This window comes from Pinus tabuliformis, chromosome Q (genome assembly GCF_031772625.1).
Source record: "Pinus tabuliformis cultivar Carrire ecotype Pingquan chromosome Q, CPIR1, whole genome shotgun sequence".
Classification (NCBI taxonomy): Eukaryota; Viridiplantae; Streptophyta; class Pinopsida; order Pinales; family Pinaceae; genus Pinus; species Pinus tabuliformis.
In genome coordinates, this window is record NC_142296.1 from 242,777,999 (window position 1) to 242,799,338 (window position 21,340).

Consider the following 21,340-nt stretch of genomic DNA (forward strand, 5'->3'; position numbering starts at 1 on the left):
CCTATACAGAAGAAAAGGACCTAGCTCTAGTTGGCTAAATAACAAGAATGTGATATATGCAATTATAGTACAGTTGCTATCAATTTTAGGTCAGTGTACAAAGCATAGATTTCTGTACCATCCCCGAGATATTTCACTCATAGTTCCGTTATAAGTGTGATATATGTGTTGTTCTTTTTTGTCCTTTAACCTATTTGATCCTATTTAAATAGGATTTAGTTAAGTTTTAAAATATGTTTAAGGTCTAAAATATATTTGGGATTTTTTCTCAGCCCAGTTTTTAAGCTGAGCTGCTATGCAGCGAAGATATTGTACTTTTTGATTTCCTATGAAATATTAAAAGTATATTTTTTCATTTGAAAAAGAAGTGATATATATATACATCTGTACAAATAAAATACTCTAAATCTACATTCAGATGGCCTACCATGTGGTGGAAGGCTACATTACAGCTGATTTTATAGTATGGATGGCGGAAGGCTACATTACAGTTGATTTTATAGTATGGCTGGTGGAAGGCTATATAACAGTTGATCCACTTATCGATGTCTTTTGTTTATAGTATGGATGGCGGAAGGCTACATTACAGTTGATTTTATAGTATGGATGGTGGAAGGCTATATAACAGTTGATCCACTTATCGATGTCTTTTGTTTGGGGAGCTCAGTCACTAGAGGATATCAAGGGAGCATTCACTGTTGCTTGCTCATCTTCGAGGGACAACACTTGCACATGGTCTGTAACTTTCGGCCTCATCACAGAAGCCTGGATGAATGCAATCACCTGCATCAAGAAAACAGTCTAAGAATTCTCCGATTGTCTATCAGATAAAATCGTTGAACTTTATGTCTCCAAGTTTATCGAGCGAGGTGGGCTTGGTTGCATTGCAAGTTAAATTAATTTGAATGAAACTAAGAACCTAAAATAGAGTAAAATAAATAAATTTATTGGCAAATATCTACCATTACAAATGCAGCACAAATGAGACTGAATCCCGGGCAATTAAATGGTGCTTCATTGGATAGGAACAACGCTGCAAGTTAAACAAGAAAAGAATATTAGATGTGCTGTAGTATCAACAGTGCATTCTATAGCACAGTATTGAAGAGATTGTCCTTCCTATATCTGTGATGTGGGCGTTTATTGAATTAATATAATATGTTTTAATAATAATAATAATTTTTAAACAAAAAAAATAGTAACCCAGTCATAATCATTCAAAGCTTTATATCAACTTTTTTCAATCGAGACTATCTTAAACTTTTTTGCTCTTTTTTTTATTCGGACCTCTTTACTAGGTGAGGAAATATTAAATTTCAAGCACGTTTTTAATGAAATCACTTTCTTACATCTGTACAGAGAGGAGTACTTTGGCAAACTCCGTTTCTAAAACAAGTTTAGAGATGGCACCAAGATCCTGGCATGTGTGGGAACATCAGGAAGACCTCATTGCTGAATATGATCCAGAGTCCTTTTCCTGATTTTTAAATCTGAGTTTTGTTCACAAAACTTTTACTGCATGGATAGTCATGATATATTTCAGGTTCTATAAAATCTGTGTTTTATGCATAGAACTTTTACTATGGACAGTCATGTTCTTTTTTATTGACTACACGTAATATGAATCAAAGCGATGGACCTTATTATATAAGGAGGGCTGAATAATGTTATATTTCAGATTTTATGGGACTGAGACACTGGAGGAACGACTTTTTTTAAGTATTTCAGAAGTCTTTAGTAGGAACTAACTATGGATAAAATGCTAGAATGTATGGTGAAGAGTGCTACTACAAAGAGTAATTTTTTTTCTCGTTTATAGAATGATGATCGTGAATGCTGAAAGGCATCCATGAAATGTATTAAAATTGCCAAATTGCAACTTTTTTTCCGTGGAGTATATATAAGAGGGAAAAAAGGGACTATTATAAAGAGAGAGGCAATTCTGTTTGGTATCATTACTGACTGTTCATTGCTGAATATGATCCAGAGTCCTTTTCCTGATTTTTAAATCTGGGTTTTGCTCACAGAAATTTTACTGAATGGATGGTCATGATATGTTTCAGGCTCTTTAAAATCTGAGTTTTATGCACAGAACTTTTACTATGGACAGTCATGATATGTTTCAGGTTCTTTTTTATTGACTACACGTAATGATGAATCAAAGCGATGGGCCTTATCATATAAGGAGGGATGAATATTATCGAGTCGTCTACGGAGGTGGAGGAATTGCCAGGACGGCCAAAAGTGGCCGGAATGTGGGCAAAAAAAATTCAAAAAATCTTTTAGTAGCAGTGTTTGAATCATGGAAATGGATTCAGCACCATCAAAAATTTTTGATGCACCCAAAATATTGAATTTTAATGGCTGTAATTTGGATTTAGAAAAATTCCTGCCAGATTTTATCAAAATATAGCCGGAATTTTCATGATTTTCAGGAGAAAAAAGCAATCTGGTTAGACTACGGCAAATAATATTATATTTCAGATTTTATGGGACTGAGACACTGGAGGAACTACTTTTTGTAATTATTTCAGAAGTCTTTAGTAGGAACTAACTATGGATAAAATGCTAGAATGTATGGTGAAGAGTGCTAGTACAGAGTAAATGTTTTACTCATTTATAGAATGATGATCGTGAATGCTGAAAGGTATCCATGAAACGTATAAAAATTGCCAAATTAAAAGAGAGTATATATAAGAGGGGGAAAAAGGCCTATTGTATATGAAGAGAGAAAGAGAGAGGCAATTCTGTTTGGTATCATTAGTGACTGTTCATGACTGGTTTTTTAATCAACCCACAGTATCAAACAATATACTGTCCATCTTAACTTGGGATCTTTTAAGCACCTAAAGATATATATCTTAATCATTTTTTAATTGTTTTTTTGGATCCCTCTCTATGTAGATCCAGAGTTAAAACCATGGATTTAGACTGATTGTTTACAAAGTCCAATCCATTTAAACTATATTACTGTATTTAGCCTGGATAATCTTTCCCTAAAAAAGATTAATTGCTTTTTGTTTATTTTTAATCCAGCTCAATGCTTAATAGACCTGGAGTGAATATGCTTAATAAACCTGGAATGAAAATAGATATACTCTAGTGGTTTACAAAGCCCAACCCATTTAAACTACTTTACTATAGTTAATCAGATAATCTTATCTTTTAAGATAGGATTCCAAACAATTGTCAATGTTCAGATTGGCAGGCAAGAAGTGTCGATTGCAAAATTTGAAACCAAGTCACCCCCAACTTACCGCTCAACCAGCATGGACACTTCGGAAATATTTTCTTGGCACAAATAGCACAAAAGATAGTATGCTTGGTGGCTAGCAGAATTTGATGGGCATTAAAAAAAGGTATCAGACATTTTTTGGCATGTAGTTGTATCTGTCATGTTACCCCCTAACTGTGAAAATTCCTGAATCTAACACATCAGAAACCCCTATTGCAATTACTGGTTTACAATCTCCTACTTGTTCTTTACATTAACAAGTTATTTAATTGCATAAACATCAAAGTAAACACTATTGCAGCCTTCACAAATATATAGATCATTCACTGAAATAAACAGAGACAATAACACAAGGGACACCGTTATTTTTGGATAATCGTCCCCGGAAAAATCCAATTCAGGAAAACCGGTGCAGCATATAGAGGGTTTGTATTATTAAGCAGATTCGTGAATACAACTAGGGTGCCAGAAATGGCTCACCCAACAGAGAATATCCTTGGCGGTAGCACCTCTATCCGGAGACATATATTCTGGTAAATCAGCAAGCGAATTATCAAACCCCACAATGACTCCGGCTGTTCCCTATGCTAGACAGCGAAAGTTGCTCCAAGAACTACTCTGGAATTGTGCCACTCCTTCAAGAGATGCGTCACCCTCTCCCAGCTCAGAATCTGCTGATCTGCTCCCAGTCTGCCCCACAGAATCTCCCCAGTGCTGCCTCTGAGGCCCAGCGTCAACCTCTACGGCTTTTGCATCACCTGTGTCAGCCTACTGCGTCTTCTGCGTCAGCTCTTCGGCCTCTGCGTCAGCCCTTCTAGGGCCTGTGCTGTTTCTTTCGGCACTGCGCTGCCTCTCTGCTATGTATTCTTCAGCTTCGGATGAAAATCCCTTGCTAAACTGCCTCTCATTGCAACTCTGATCACTAACTCGATTTCCTCAGCAAACTTCAACCCAAAAAATCGAATTCTTTGATCACCTGGCGTATCTCCAACTGACCCTCAGGCCTCCTCTTATACTTTTCTTGTTGACAAATCAACGGCCGCGATTAAGTCCGTAATCAACGACTAAGATTAGAACTGGCTTGATCCTCGTCACTTAGAACTTTCTCACCCATATTTTATTAATACACATTGATATTTTTATTTTCCTAAGTTTAGACTCAGGAACTCATTAAAAATATTAATTATTTTAATAACTCTTCATCTGGGTGGAATTTCTCCAAACGATTTCTGGGTTTTGGAGATCTCATGTGCTTTAGCCTCTCCACCAAATTTCATGGCTAGATCACATCTGATGCTACCCAAAATCAACACTCCCTCTTAGTAAGGAATGTGCTCTAACAATGCTTTACCATAGAAGCATCACACTGATCTTCTGCATCAGTCCTCTGTGCTGATGGGCCTGTTGTCCCACATCCACTGCACTGTTGCTTCCTGTACTACTACCCCACATCCACTGCACTGTTGTTTCATGTACTGCCGCCCATGACACTGCCACTGCCACTGCTACATCTGTACTGCAACTCCCTCTGAAAAAGATGCCTCATGCTGCCCATAACATTGCCACTGCTAACTGCTGCATTGCAACTCAGTTATCGAGAAGTAAGTAACTGACTTCACCCAAACACTGACATCCTAGTTAGTCTGGAAACCTCGTGATGCTAAAGCTACCTCTGCTGCTATCCTGTGCTCCCTCTACTGCCATTGCGTTGCTACAAACTTCTGCACTCTAGGACTGCCTTGTCGCTCCATCGCACCTTGCTCCACCCGACACTTGTTATCATGCTACTGCCTTTAAGGGCTCCCGTAGCCGGATGTGATCCAAGAGTTTGGGCACCTCAAGGATCCTGCCCCCTTCTGTAGTCCTCTTGACTACAGCTCCAAGTCTCCCCACCTCTTCTATAGAGGTGCATGAGCACTCATGGGACAATCATCATTAGTCTCGACATCCTTCTTCGCCTTTGCTGGAGCAACCTTTGAATCAGAAGCTTCTCCCTTTCCTTTCTTCCTGGGGCACTGAGAGGCATAATGTCCCAGCTCCCCATAGTTGAAGCACTTGACCTTGGAGATGTCTTTCTTCTTCCTCTTCTGTAGTCCTTGTTGTCCCGCTGATGCGAGAGCTGCATCCTCCTCCTCCTCCTTGATTCGAACTCCCTTTCCACTACTCCCTGCCTTGGTCAATCTCCTAAGCTCTTCCTGTTGAAGAGCTGCCCACATCTCCTCCCAACTGGGGAGAGTCGCTCTGCCCAAAATGCTTTGGACAAATGTCTCCCATTCCTCGGAGATTGTATTCAGGGCAGTCCTGACTAAGAACTTTTGATCTGGAGTAAACCCCACGGAAGTAAGCTGGTCACGAATCCCCTGCAACCTGAGAAGGAAGGGATCTATCTCCTCTCCTTTCTACATCTGATATGAGCTCAGCTGATTCTCCAAAAACATCTTTCGCTGCACGAAAGATCCCTGGTATAAGGTGGTTAGGGTGTCCCACATCTCCTTTGTTGTCTTTTTCTCAGCAATATGTGGTATGACAGGATCCTTGACCCCGTCTAGGATCATGCATTTCGCCTTCGTCTTTGCCTGGGCCTCCTCATACTTCTCAGTTGCATCAGCTTCAATTGGGACAGCTATTGTTTTCAAGGCATAGTCCTTGATGCGATGTTTATCTAAGATTGCTAGGATCGTGGCCTTCCAGATGACAAAATTGGAAGCCCCGCCCATTCTGTCCTGATCCCTCAATCCGTTCACTTCCATCTCTGCTCCTTTTCTCTAGACTTGCTCTAAGTCTTGATTTCCCTCTCGGAATTCCTCCAGCCAACCGTCGAATTACTCCTCTCCAATCCTCCTTTGCTGCTCCAACTCGGATCTAGATTTCTTGGCTAGAAATCTGTCGAGGTAGTGCTTCCCTCTACCTTGGTTCAGTCTCCTTAGACACTGTTCTGCATCGATAGAAACAACGTCCCACCAACTCCACAAATCAAAATCTGCACAGCTCCCTTAGCCCCGACAACTTGAAGAATCTGAGCTCTTCGGGCTTTGCGCAATCTTTGCGTGGACTAAATCTGCGCCTCCCAACCAACTGTGTCAATCTTTCCTGGTTCAGAAGGATGACATGGCTCTGCGTGAGCCTGATTTGCCCTCCTCTACCTCTGCGTTGGCCTTGATGGCTGACGCAGTGACTGCGTGGGCTCCTCCCAGCTACTGCGTCTTCTTCTCCCAGCTCAGAATGCTGACGCAGGCATTGCGTGAGCCTCTGCGTCACACTCTCTGCACTACGTCACTCCTCCTCTTGCATCTTCAGCTCTGGAACAATGCTGTCTCTCAGGACAATTGCTTCTCTGCTGCAAATTCTTAGATTTCTTGGCTGGTGTCTTCAATTGCCTATGATCTACAATCGCTCTGATATCATGTGAAAATTCTTGAATCTAACACATTAGAAACCCCTATTGCAATTATTGGTTTACAATCTCCTACTTGTTCTTTACATTAACAAGTTATTTAATTGCATAAACATCGAAGTAAACACTATTGCAGCCTTCACAAATATATAGACCATGCACTGAAATAAACAGAGACAATAACACAAGGGACACCGTTACTTTTTGGCAATCGTCCCTGGAAAAACCCAATTCGGGAAAACCGGTGCAACATATAGAGGGTTTGTATTATTAAGCAAATTCGTGAATACAACTAGGGTGCCAGAAATGGCTCACCCAACAGAGAATATCCTTGGCAATATCACCTCTATCCGGAGACAGATATTCCGGTAAATCAGCAAGCGAATGATCAAACCCCACAACGACTCCAGTTGTTCCCTATGCTGGATAGTGAAAGTTGCTCCAAGCACTGCTTTGGAACTGCGTCACTCCTTCAGGAGTTGCGTCACCCTCTTGCGGCTCAGAATTTGCTGAACTGCTCCCAGTCTGCTCCATAGAATCTCCCTAGCGTAAGCCTCTACGGCTTCTGCGTCACCTGCGTCAGCCTTCTGCGTCCTCTATGTCAGCTCTTTGGCCTCTGCGTCAACCCTTCTAGGGCCTGCGATGTCTCTCCCAGCACTGCACTACCTCTCTGCTATGTATTCTTCAGCCTCGGATGAAAATCTCTCACTGAATTGCCCCTCACTGCAACTCTGATTACTAACTTGATTTCCTCAGCAAACCTCGCCCCAGAAAATCGAATTCTTTGATCACTTGGTGTATCTCCAACTAACCCTCAAGCATCCTCCTATACTTTTCTTGTTGATGAATCAATGACCGAGATTAAGTCCCTAATCAACAGCTAAGATTAGAATTTGCTTGATCCTCGTCACTTAGAAATTTCTCACCCATATTTTATTAATACACATTAATATTTTTATTTTCCCAAGTTTAGACTTAAGAACTCATTAAAAATATTAATTATTTTAATAGCTCCTCTTCTAGGTGGAATTTCTCCAAATGATTTCTGGGTTTTGGAGATCTCATGTGCCTTAGCCTCTCCACCAAATTTCATGGCTAAAGTACATCCGATGCTACCCAAAATCAACACTAACATGTTAAACACTGTCTCTTGTGATTCTTACCACAAATGACATTTTCACATATGAGATCCATGGTTCTCTATGGACAATAAAGAAGAGATTCTTTCCACATTTACTCAGCTTACTCCCATTTGATGACTGTGATGATTATGAATATGGTGCTTCACACACATGAAGTACACTATTTCATTGCTTCATATTGAGTATTAGTGTCTTATATATCTTTCATGCAAGTGGTGATCATTGGTTGAGTCAAATAATAAATCATGATATTTTAAATTTGTGCTATTTGCCTCCTTTCACCTTGTTGGGCAATCCTCATCCTTGATATAAGGGTTGTCACTCTTAGATTGAGTCGTCTAGTGGTGGGTTTTGATGGGTGTAGCATATACATTATTCTAATCCATACCAAACACTCTCCATCCTTGCCGATTTTCATTGTCCCATCCTTGGGTTGGTTGTCATATGTCACAAAAGAATGTTTGTACTTCATAATCCCATGAGAAGAACTTCACTATTAAAAAGTGATAAGTTCGAGGCAAAGAGCAAATAAGAAGGTTGTCACTCTTAGATTGAGTTGTACTAGTGGTGGGTTTTGACAGGTGTAGCATATACACTATCCTAATCCATACCAAACATCCTCCATCCTTCCCGATTTTCACTGTCCCACCCTTGGGTTGGTTGTCATATGTCACAAAAAATGTTCTTACTTCATAATCCCATGAGAAGAACGTCGCTATTAAAAAGTGGTAAGAGCAAATAAGAAAAAAGAAAAGTCAAAAACCAAAGGAAACAAAGCATGAGCAATACCCTTTCATTATGAAGCCATTACCCAAAGTCCGATGGAATGAAATGCATACTTAGAAAAGGACTAAAATGAAATAAAATAAAGGTTAAAAGCAAAAACTATTAAATAAACAAAGAGAAAGGAAACTAAGAGGTAAAAAGACACATTATCAAGAAAAGGGTAATGCATACTTAGAAAAGGACTAAAATGAAATAAAATAAAAGTTAAAAGCAAAAAATATTAAATAAACAAAGAGAAAGGAAACTAAGAGGTAAAAAGACACATTATCAAGAAAAGGGTAATTCAATGTATAGGTGCTCCCTCGTATTTCAAAGGCACTCACATGGATGAATATCTTAAACAACTTTATCATGGCTATACAATTCAACACATGAAGTTACTTGCCAAACCATACCATCTCTCAATAGTGCCCCTTGATTGGCTTTCTTGGGAACTACTTCTCTTCTTGGTTGTTGAGATATGTAATAGGGGTTATGTAATGTCCCTTCCTAAAATAATTTTATTTTCTAAAGGAAGATTCACAATTTTGCAATTTTGACTATTTTAGGGGCCAAGGTGCTTTGGAATATGCTTGGGAGAAGGGGAGGCTGCAATTATTTGGCTAGTGGGACGTGGGGCCACCCCTCATGAAATAGCACTCCCTTGGGAAAAAATTCGAATTGCCAAGGGAAGGAGGATGAAAATGCTAGGTGGAGGGACCCACATAAGGAGGCAAGGAAAGAATTATAAATTGAAGGAGGATGGTAGCTATAGGGGCTTTTTGAAATTTGACAATTACTTGCACCTAGCATGCTTGAGTTGTTTAGTAGAGTCTGCACTCGAGATTCTCAAGCGAGTTTCTCACCCCTTGCTTCGGTGGACTTCGAGTGCCAGCCCAAGGAGGGAAGTCTTATCCATTGAGAGTTGGTCCAACATTGTCACAGGGATTTCGTGGGGCTTCATTGCTGCTTTCTGGGCGTGGGAAGGAGTACGAGTTGCATTTGGGAGATCAGCAAGAGCAACAAATTCGTGGAGGATTCCAGGGGGCGAATTTCACCATATTTTGCTGAAGGTTTTGGGGCAAGAACAACGTAATCTTGGAGGGGACCCTTGTTGCTTTAGCATGGTCTTCTAGTGGACTACATGGACTTGCGCAGAGGGCATTTTCTGGGCACACGTGGGAGTTGAGGAGTTGGCTTGTGTAGTTGGGTTGAGCAAGGGAATTGAGGGAGACATCTGGGGGAGTAAAGCCCAACATTTTGGCACCATTTGGAGGGTTGCAACAAAGATTTTCCAGGAGGGCCGTATTTTCTAGCCAGTTGTGGAGGTCGTGGTATTTGGGGGTCAATTTCGGGGGTCAGAGCCAGACCAAACCCTTTTTTGGGTTTTGGTGGGATTTTGGAGAGGAGCTCGGGGTTAATTTCCCAGAATTTTCTGACAATTGTAGGAGGGTCTTTCAACAGGTTCTTTCCAGTAGACAAAACAGTTTTTCCAGGGCAGCGCAGAGCATAGTTGGAGTAGTACATTTCCACATCCGGACATATTATTTTCCTACCTGGGGCTTGTCTAGCTTGCCTTTTTGGCAAGCCTAGGTGCACTCCTAACATACCCCTATTGTGCTACTACTTCACATAATAAATTGGCTCAGCTGGATGACGTTTTTGGAGATTTTCTAGGTGTTCACTTATGTATCTGATTTTTTGTGTGTGCATGTTTACTTTTGCTTTGTTTATCACTGTATTTCCTAAGTAGGGATATTACAGGTTAATAGTGCTCCCATAATACCTAAACTTGGAAAGTTTGAATTCTATTTGTTATTGTGAAGTTAGAAGATGATCCTTGATGTTTCTCTACCTAATGGAATTTAGGTGTGAGACAACTCACTTTTTATGTTGCAATGGGATTTTAGAACATATCTTGAGGACGACTGGCTTTAGGGGTTGTTATTTTTGATAGAATTCCCATAATTCCACCTCATTAATGCCATTAGATGCAGAATGGAAACGAGATTTTTTGAAATATGGTCATTGTTACCCACCATTTTGTGGGCGACATCCCTAGGAGAAAATTTCTCCAAGATAGTCCTCAGCCGATAGCCCCTTGCAACCACCAACTAGCTCATTGTGCCATTTCTCCACTACCTGAGGCAGCCATGTGGTCCCTCACCCATCTGCCGTGATCATATGTTTGAAGTTGGGCCTCCCGAACCTAAAGGTATGCCTTGTCATTTGGTAATTGAGTATTGTAGTTTGTTTATCATGGACACTTCTGGGCATGGATTAGTGGGGGCATTCGACAGAAAGGATGGGCTAGGTTTGTGCTCTTGTCCCCTAGACCCCATTGGATGTTAGCCTTGGATTTTGGTCCCGTGGGATCTCTTTTACTGACCCTTTGGCTTTAGGGATGGTACTTCATGGGAAACCTTGATTTTGGTTGCGTGCACCTGCTCCCTCATCCACATATATTACCCCCTTTCTACTCATAATAGCACCATTTATCATTTCTCCCACCTGGGTCCAAATTCCTCCAATGGGTTTGTTGTCACTCACTGCATTATGAGTTTTCAGTTGATCAAAGTTGCCAGAGAGTAGTGAAGTTTGAAGCCATCTCCCAGGCCGCAAAAGTACTCAAAGCCTGATAAGACCCTCTCTGTCGCATAGTGCTTGGAACAAGCTTTCCAACGATATATGGAACGTTGAAAATGGACTCTTGGATCAGAAGTTAGAGCAGATTGAAGGTACACTTTCAAAGCTAGAAAACAAAGAAAAATGGTTAAGGGTCAGGCTCATCGCAAATCGCAGATCGGAGCTTACCAAAGTAGCTACAAAGAGGAAGACACTTGAAGTCGCGATCAACCGATCGCCGATATCGCAAATCGCATATCGGCGGGTCCGGTCTATCGGCGTATCGGGCATATCAGAGGCTCATGGCACATATCGCATCGGTGGGTCACGGCGTAGAGTGCCAATATTGCATATTGACGATCGCAGGCTCAAAGGGGTGGCACATAAGCACTTGGCCATGGAAATCGCCAATCGCCGATATTGCAAATCGCAAGACAGCAGGCCATCGCAAATCACAAGACGGTGGGCCATTGCAAATCACAAATCGGGGCTCTTCTGAGGCAACAACAGGGGTAGAAAGCAAAATCTGCAATCCGCCGATCGTCGATATCGCGAATCGCAGATTGGCGGGTCTAAGGCATGTCGCATTAGCAAATCGATGATGGGCGGGGCCCAAGCATATTGGCGGGACCAAGCTTATCGACGATCGATGGCTTTTTCGAAGTAGCAACAGGGCATGCAGCGAAATCAGCGATCAGCCGATCGCCGATATCGCAAATCGAGCATATCGGTGGGACCGAGCTTATCGGCAATCGGCTGGCCCCGGGAGTTCATCGCAATTGGTGAATCGGCAAATCAGCGGGGGTACCACTTTAAAACCTTGCAATATCGCGATTTTGTGATAATAGTGTAAAGTACCGAAAGGGTCGAGAAAAAGATTAACAAAGTAAAGCAAGGAAAAACTAAGGGCAAGCAGGCCCTTTCCCTCTCCTCCAAGGGGCATGTGGCGGAATATGGTTGGTCCTGCATATCAGAGTTCTCGCAGATCGGCGATCGACAATGTTGAATGGGACTGGGGTTAAATAAGTCATGATTTGGGGAAACGCCGATATAATGTTAAGTCGTCGAGGAAGGTTGAAATCCTTTAACAAAGGAAATCAATGCAAAAACAAGGACAAGTGAGCCTTTTTATCTCTCCTCCAGGGGGCCACATGGCAGAATATCATTGGTCCTTATGAATCCACATGGCAGCTAATGTCATCCTGACGTGGCAGTACGGATATGACATGGCGGTACGGAAGACACATGTCACGCAGATTCGTCATTTTGGGGGTCCTATGGGGGCATTTCTTGGTGCCATGTGTCACCACTCATAGGGTGACACGTGGTAGTGATGACATCACCCATCGCAAATCACATATTGGCGATCGCACAATTCAAGGACCTTCCCCACTGTAGTCCCTCTAGGCTTGCGATTTCGATATGTGGGGGATCCTCCCCGATGCAATATTTTATTTATCATATCTTATGAAGACTTTGCGTCCGGATAGTCGGCCTACGCTATGAAAAGAGGTGAAGGGGTCTATCTCTCCCATATTGCGATCGCGATGCCTTCGGTGGACCCGACCTTGCAAATCAGCGATCGTACGGGTCAAGAGGAAATATAAAGGGGCAAGCATTGGAAATCGCCGAAGTGCGGGATTTCACGTTTTAAAGGAAAATGGCTCTAATGCCATCAGGCTAAGCACCTGGTTCAAGGCCCCGGTCATATCAAGAAAATTACAGAAAGGGGCAGAAGTAAAGGGGATCAGGACTCGCATGTTTCACAACATTTTAAGTGATAAAGGCCAGCACTGGAAACTCCTCCATATTACACCATGAGTGCATCATCAGGCATATCAGGGCGCCAATAGTGCAGGACGAGACTTTAAAGGTGTGATGGGTTGGCAGCTTTGGCTTTTAAGAAAACAGGTGGTGCATTCAAACCCAACATGGGCTGATCTAGAAAGGCCCATTGTGATACGGAATCGAGGTCGTCACTGATAGGAGTGGAAAGGGACTTAGTAGCTCGGGAGGATTTAATTATCAGGCATGGTGTCCCATACAAAGGGAAGACAAAGTACCGCCCAAGGGTCTCCTGTTTCAGTACTGCTGCATGAAACTGATGGCGCCCACTCCCAACTTTAAAAGATGAATAGTTCAAGCAGTAAAGGCTGAAGCGACAGGAGTCAGCTGAGTAACATAGGAGGCCAGACCGCGAGCACAATCCAACCTGAAGTAGCGGCGATCACAGGGATGGGCGCGGAGATATCTTCTTATCATGTTCATTTGATTTTGACTTATTTTTTGTCCTGTAATGTGCCTCCCTTCAATGAGGCAATTAATTTTGTAATGTTTTTGGGCCACAAAGCCATCCCCGGCCGAGACAGCTAGTCAATCTGACAGCTGAGACCAGCTCCTCAAATCACAATCTGCACAGCTCCCTTAGCCCCGACAACTGAAGAATCTAAGCCCTTCTGACTCTAATCAATCACTGAGATCTGTATCAACTCCTCCTGGCCTTAGCGTCAATCCTTCCTGGCTGAGAAAGATGACGGGCACTGCATAGCCCTGATCTACCTCCTTCTGTCTCTGTGCTGGCCCTTCCCTTGGCTCGAAATGCTGACGCAGGCTTTGCGTGAGCCTCTGCGTCATCCTCTAAGAACTGTGTCACTTCTTCCCTTGCCGCTTCAGCTCTTGAACAATGTTGTCTCTTGGGACATCTGCTTCTGCTGCAAATTTTCAGATTTCTTCTGTTGGTGTCTTCAGTCCTCCTGTGATCTGCAATTCCTCTGATACCATGTGAAAATTTTTGAATCTAACACATCAAAAACCCCTACTGCAATATCTAGTTTACTATCTCCTACTTGTTCTTTACATTAACAAGTTATTTAAATGCATAAATATCAAAGTAAACACAAATGCAGCCTTCACAAATATACAAATCAACAACTGAAATAAACTGAGACAACACAAGGGACACCATTATTTTTGTACAATCGTCCCTGGAAAAACCCAATGCGGGAAACCGATGCAACAAATATGAGGGTTTTATTATTATGCTATTTCTGAATACAACTAGGGTGCCAAAAATGGCTCACCCTTCAAAGATTATCCTCGGCAGTAGTACCTTCCTCCGAAGACAGATATTCCGGCTAATCAGCAACCGGATGATTGGCCCCACAGTAACTTCAATTGTTCCTTAGCTGGACAACGAAAGCTGCTCCAAGCTATCTTCTAGAACTGCGTCACCCTCCAGGGACTATATCACCCTCCTATGACTCTGTGTCAGCTGATCAACTCCCAGTCTTCCCCACAAAATTTCCTCAGCGTAGCCTCTTTAGCCCAGCGTCAGCCCTGCAGCGTTTTGCGCAGCCTGCGTCAGCTTTACGACCTTTTTCATCTTCTGCGCTGGCCTCCTTAGCCTTTGCGTCAGTCCTGGCTACCTTTGCGTCAACCCTCCTTGGCTCTGCACTATCTCTCCGACACTTTCACTGCCTCTCTGCTATGTATTCTCGGCCTCTTGCTGAACTGCCCCTCACTGCAATAGATCACTTGCTTGATTTTCTCAGCAAACCTCGCCCCAGAAAATCGAACTGACTAATCTCTCTTGTTATCTTGGTGTATCTCCAACTGACCCTCAAGCTTTCTCTTATACTTTTCATGTTGATGATTCAACAGCCGAGATTAAGTCCCTAATCAACGACTAAGATTAGATCTGGCTTGATCCTCGTTATTTAGAACTTTCTCACCCATATTATATTAATACACATTAATATTTTAATTTTCCTAAGTTTAGACTTAGGGTCTCATTAAAAATCTCAATTATTTTAATATCTCTCCAACTGGGTGGAATTTCCCCAAACGATTTCTGGGTCTTGGAGATTTCATGTTCCTTAGCCTCTCCATCAATTTTTATGGCTAGAGCACATCCAGTGCTACCAAAAATCAACAGTTGATACCTACAGGAAGATGTCATGATGAAAGACCATCACAAAGGTAGTTTTTCATTTAAGTGTTCATTTCTTATTTTTGAACAAATATTTGGATGGACTTATGCAAGACTGCCAAAGGGAAGAACTATGGATGACTTCCAAGAGGACCATAAAGAAGGATGTAAGATTGTCAAATATGGCATGAAGAAAGCAATATGACATGACGCAAGGCCAGATGAAGACTGATGAATCACTTTCGAAATGAAAGGAATAATGACATGACTAACTCATGGATGAAAGTGATGGATGGTCTATGCCATATGAAGAAGTCCCAAAAGGATGAAGGCTCCGTGACAGAGAAATTCATGACATCAAAGGAAGGAGTTCTTCAAAGCAGCTGGTTGTTCCATTATCTCCACCTGAGGAGTTGTTGTAGGTCCCTAATTAAGAGGGAGCCTGGAAACAAGTTTCTTACTTGGAGGAAACTTGGAAATTCCTAAGCCAAGAGGGAGCTTAGGTACATTCCTTGTGTAAGAATGAGTACATACCTTTAATGGAATAGATATGTCCTTCCTAATTAAGAGGGAGAGATAGACACGTCATTCTTATCTTCACTTTGGAGGATAGAATGGAGGATTGGGTAATCACTTGGCATCTCATACTCTTTGAGGATGAGATAGGGCATCCAAGATAAAGAGTAGTCATGGAGGACCGATATTCTTTTAGGACTGGGAATCCAAGATAAGAATAGTCCTCATGGAACACACCCTGGGAACTCGGGTAGGGTATGTTCCGGGAGAGACAATGATGAGAGTGTCTATAAATCTTTGGTCTCACCAGCATTGAGCTCAGATCTTGTGGAGAGATAAAGCTGTTAGTCAAGGCCTTGCTATGTGACAATGCTGGTTGATATGATGCTATAAGTTACCAATCTGATTCTTCAGATTGAGAATGACCAAGTACCATTATGAATAACTCCCTAGTTAAGAGGGAGTGTTGAAAAGTGTACCTAGGTTCGGTCTTCATAATGACATGTAATTGTGACTTTTGTAAATGATGTAATGAAGAAAAATAAAATTATTATTGTAAGCCTTGCTTCATGGGTTTCATAAGCAAGTGATTTTATTTTAGATGGCTCCCATTGGGAGCATTAGGATTTGTCATTTAAGTCAAAGAATTAATGTCATGTATGAAGAGCTCTTCTTGAGCATGTGTCAATGTATACGAGTCTATGAAAATTTCTAAATAGCCCTCGAACGACAAGCGCACTGTCCTCTTCCTATGTCGGCCTCAAGATAAATAAAGGAACTCATGTCGTCTCACATAATGAAGACACATCGGTTCATAAACTCATGTCGGCTTATATATGACGGACAAACCACTATAAATAGGCACCTCGACCTATTCCCCAAAGACAAAATTTCAGTCATATCTCTCTGAAGTTTTCGGTGGAAACAGAAGTTCGGATTCCTCTAAATTTTTCGGTGAACTACAATCAACAGTTCAAATGAAGAGAGCAGTGATGAGTTCGGTCTCCAAGCAGTTTGATCTCTGTTTTGGATGGATTGCAACAGTGATAAATTCAAACTTCTATCACAATCAACAAGTAAGTTCAGATCTTTGTTTCGAATAGGATGTCTCTCTCTCTGTATTTCGGATGGATAGTCAACAACATGGATCACAGTGGTAACAAATCTAAGGTGGTAGCAGCTCAGATCACAGTGGCAGTGAAGAGGTTCAGATGAATCAGTCGAAGGAGGATAAAGGGACAGCTAGATGCTACCTTACAGTGATATGTACCTTTGTCTCGGTGTCATATCAAAGTGCAGTAAGGTGTCATATCTCTGTGATAAGGGCTCGTGAAGGAAAAAATGATGTCAAGGCAGTGATGAAGATCTCGGTATCAAGGCAATGATGAAGATCTCGATGGAAGAGGAGTCAAGAAGAGTATTGACAAGAGAATGTGTGTCTTGGCCTTGGAGTGGCTAATAGGTCAAGGGTCTTGGTCTTAGTATTCATCAATTGGAATCTCTATAAGAAGAATTTGCACGGGTTTCCTCTCAAAGAGTGAGAGGTTTTGGCCCTGGATCATAGCCTACATGTTGTGTCTCTTTTGTATTTATGTTCATGTATTGGTTATTGTTTAATAAAGAAGAACACTAATAATCTAACATGAAGAAGATCCTAATCTAAACAAGTAAAAAGCATTCACAAGAAGTCTCTAATAGAAGAGAAATCACCTAATGCTAATGACCTAGATTTCTCAACAAGTCCGAAGCAACCTGTCCAGCCAGCTACGCAGAGCAGCGCAGAGGCTGATGGAGAGCTTAAGGAGGCCGAGTTTTAGTAGGGAAAGTTGAGCCAAAGATTGCTTGTGGGAGAAGGGTAATTTCCTTTAGTATTTTGACCAGATTTTCTTGCTATTTGGATTGCCAGTTGGGCATCCATAGGTGTACTCAAATTTCACTGTTGCATAATAAAATAAAGCCATCACTGCTACATGCTACACTAGTTTTCCCAAGTTGGGTTTTTCTAGGGACATTTGTCTAAAAATAATTGTGTTATTTTATGTGTGTGTGCTAACATTTCTTCCAACGTTTATTCTTCCGCAGTTTTATTTGTGTAGGTTACAGTGTGAGTTATTCAATATTTGTTGTAGGAAACAGTAAATAAATTGTTAAATTAAATTAACAATTAGGAGAATAATTTCTAATTGCTGCAATAGGATTCTAGTTGTGGAATTTTCACAATGTTCATGTACACAACTTGAGGGTAACACTCCTGTTTGGCACACATGTTAAGGAAATCCAACACTATATATATATATATATCGTGGTTACTCTCATAAAGAAATGCATTGGGTTTATTCAACCTTGTTCACACTCACATGTTCCACATGTATTGACCAAATATTCTCCTTCCCACGTGTTAAGGAGGTGGTTGATCTTGCTCAATTTTTTGGGGCTTGTTAGGATTAGTTATGCATGTACCCTATCCAATTATCTCCATTCACTTTTAACTTGTTACACCTCACCTCAAATTCACTTCAATCCACCTCATTCTTTTTCATCGCGTGTGACCCACCATATGAGCAACTTTTGTGCCTATCCTAATGATGTTAGAGTTAAAAATACCATGCTCAGATGTGCCAATTATATTGTGTCATGATTAGTCAAAAGTGTGACCACTTTGTACTCATGACTTGTATTGGACCATGCTTGGATGACCTATGTGAAAGTGCTTTTTACCTAGGTGTTTCCTACAGATCCTTTGTCGTTGGTCATGGGAAATTCTCTTAGTCCCCATTTTAAGATATTCCTTGCTCTTATGGATTAGCTGACTACCCTTTGGAGGTCATTAGCTTGATCTTGTTGTTCTCCTCTTTAGCATGATTACATCTTCATCGAATGGTCCTAGATTTATCCTGTGCAGGTGAAGAACAGATACACCCAGGTTGGCAAAAGGAAACAAAAAGATGGGTGCTTGTTGCACACTAAACACACTCAGACAAAGGCAACATTAAACACTTTTCTTTTCATGGACGCAACAATCAAAGAGTTGAAGGTTAATGGAAGGCGAGGCCCTTTGCTTAAATTCCTAGTAGGTGTCGGGCAGATCGTCATTCATCGTGACCTGTCCATCCCCCAAAAGCACTATGGGGGGGAACTGGTGCGATTTTTATGTTGGCATCACTCCCCAGAGGAGAAAGGTCAACAAAGTAGATCTAGCAGATCGACGACCCAGATTAACTCTAGGCAGTCTCGGCTCAATCTCGACTCCTGCTTTCCCACCCGCTGGAGAAAGGTAGGGACCACGCCCGCCACGCTATACATCGAGGTGTTGATTTTTGTGTAGCTTGGGAGGTACTCCAAGCCCTAACATTCGAGGGTTGGAGGTCAAAGCACCACAAATAGTCTTGTGGACTTGAGGACCAAGCTTGGGGGTTTTGGCACCCATCGTGTAGTGGGACAAAACCATGATGATTTCACGACATATGATGGATAAGGATGATTGTGTCGGAAAGATGATTCCAACACATCGAAAATCGTCTGAATCCGAGTTGTCGTTTGGGAGAAAATAAATTTTGAAGTTGACATGTTAATTATGGTTTTTTCAAGTAGGCCGACTTGAAGTAAATCACAATTAGACGTGTTGGTTCAAGTTATTTTCGTGGAGGCCTTGAAAGGCTATATATAGGAGACGTGAGGTCTCATTTGGAGCATCCAAGAAGTGCAACAATCACAAATGAAAAGTGCGGCGTAGGAGGGCAGAAGGGTTCTGTTTTAGTCGTAGGAGCAAAGGCAAGGATAGTGAGGAGATTAGGGCTGATTCAAGGGTTGAACAGGGTCCGAAGTTGATGGATTGAAGGCCATTTTGTGATTGCATGGAGAACTAAGCCACTACAGGTAGGCCGAGTGTGATGAAGGTGATTTGCAGGCTGTTGGATGGGTTTATGATGGAGGGATATTTGTGTTGAGTGGCCTGTGAGCACAAGAAGAGGACTGTGGTAGTCCGCAAGCCATACCACCTCTGTACAGTGCTAATGAAGGGTTGTTTTGGGGTTGGAATGAGCCCATAACAACAGTATAATAGGAGGCCCCTCTTCACTTGCTAAACCGCAAAATCCAAGGACTTTTTGGGTACACTTTGAAGGGCTGGAAGCTGTAGGAGAGTTGTGCTGCTAGGCCACAGGCCATAGCACACAACTGGGCCAAATTGGAGGGTTGTCAGGGGTGGACAACAACCTAAGGGGGCAACATGGCATGAGAGGAACCCCTCCAAGGTGGACTGCAACCCTAGAAGGGCTTGTTTGCTAACTGTGGGGTGAAACTAGGGATGCAGTACGTGCCCTAACCAAGAGTTCAACCAACAATAGTGCAAACAGTATTGCAACAGAGTTGAGATGTGTGTTGGATCCTAGTTTGAGGATCAGTGTTGGATCAGTTAAAGGCATCATTGTGGGAATCAAGGAGAGGGGGAAGATCTGTTGATTAGATGCCCTAGTGACAGATCCCACAAAGATAGTGTAGCATGGTGAACAACATCGTGCTTAGAGGTGTATTGGGTCAAGGGTTGACTCCTGCAAGGATCTGTTTGATGTGCCGATTGTAGCAGCCCTTAAGAGTTGTTTGGTGGATCCCACGTGAACTGTTGGGAGGCCTACCAAGCAACCAAGGTGACAGCAGTCACACTAGATCAAGAGGCAAGAGAACAGCAACAAGGTATGTTGCAGATCGACTCATGTACGATGGATTGATGGTGTCCTAGGTGAGGACACATGGCAGATTGGTGGAGTCTGTGGGCAGCCATGTGTAAGGGTCTCCCAGGTGTGGGGATGCCCTAACTAGGAGCAGATGCTACAACATGAACTTGGTCTCTCGAGGACTGTTGGAGGGCAGCGTGAGAGAAGACCAAGTGTGGACAAGATTGGACACTTATGGTCTGCCGGAGGACAACGTGTTAGTGTCCATGTTGAAGCTGAAGTGCAGCACCTTGATGGACAAAGGTGATTGCTAGCCTGGCAGTTGTTGATAAGCTCAAGGGTCTGATCAACCAAGAGCAGGATTGTGTAGCCGAGGCGTGCGTGTGGAGAAGGACTTCTGTAGCAGATGAAGGGAAGTCCTCCTAACCCGTGTTCACTGTAGGAGATGGACATCTTGCAGTGATAGGTGGCAGCCCTCTGTGCCCTATGTTGGTCTTCATTGGAGCAGCATAGGAAGACCATAGTGGGCTGAAGTACCAGAGTAGCTGAGGAGCAGCAGTGGGCAGATTGAGAGTTGTTCACAAGTGGAGCTGTGAACAACTCGACAGGAGTCTCGATGAGTTGTGCCCTTGATGGATGAAGGGAAAACTAGAGAGTAGATTGGATAGCCGAGATTCAGTGGCCAGATGGACTTGGAGCATTGATAGAGGCAGGAGTTGCAGATCGGGAGCCGAAGGACCGGGCAGGTACAGGGTACGACCGAGAGGAGCTGTTAGATGCTACAGCCAGATGGTCAAAGTATCTTGTCTTGTACTAGTGGATGTATGAGGGCCATTATCCCTGGTACGAGATCCCTAGATTGTTGTATTATATGTTGTTAATATAATGAAGTTGGGTTGAAAAATTAAAAAGTTGTCTATGTTCTATGTTTATGTAATTTACTGCTTTATACTTCCACTCTGCAAAGTAGTTTATGGTTGAGATTCTTGGTTTGGTAGCGTCTGTGATTTTAAGACTCTAACCTAGACCCAAGGTCGTGGAAAATCAACACGAGGTGCCATC

At 42.3% G+C, this 21,340-nt stretch overlaps 1 protein-coding gene across 1 annotated transcript in view; it reads right to left on the reverse strand.

Annotated features, from left to right (window-relative positions):
- Positions 1-331: 331 nt before the first annotated feature.
- LOC149219092 (uncharacterized) overlaps positions 332-21,340 on the reverse strand; it is a 259,733-nt gene continuing 238,724 nt past the window's right edge. The window contains 2 exon segments of the mRNA XM_089384255.1: positions 332-783; positions 963-1,033. Of these exon segments, the coding sequence (XP_089240381.1) occupies positions 664-783; positions 963-1,033 (191 nt within the window). The 3' untranslated portion in view covers positions 332-663.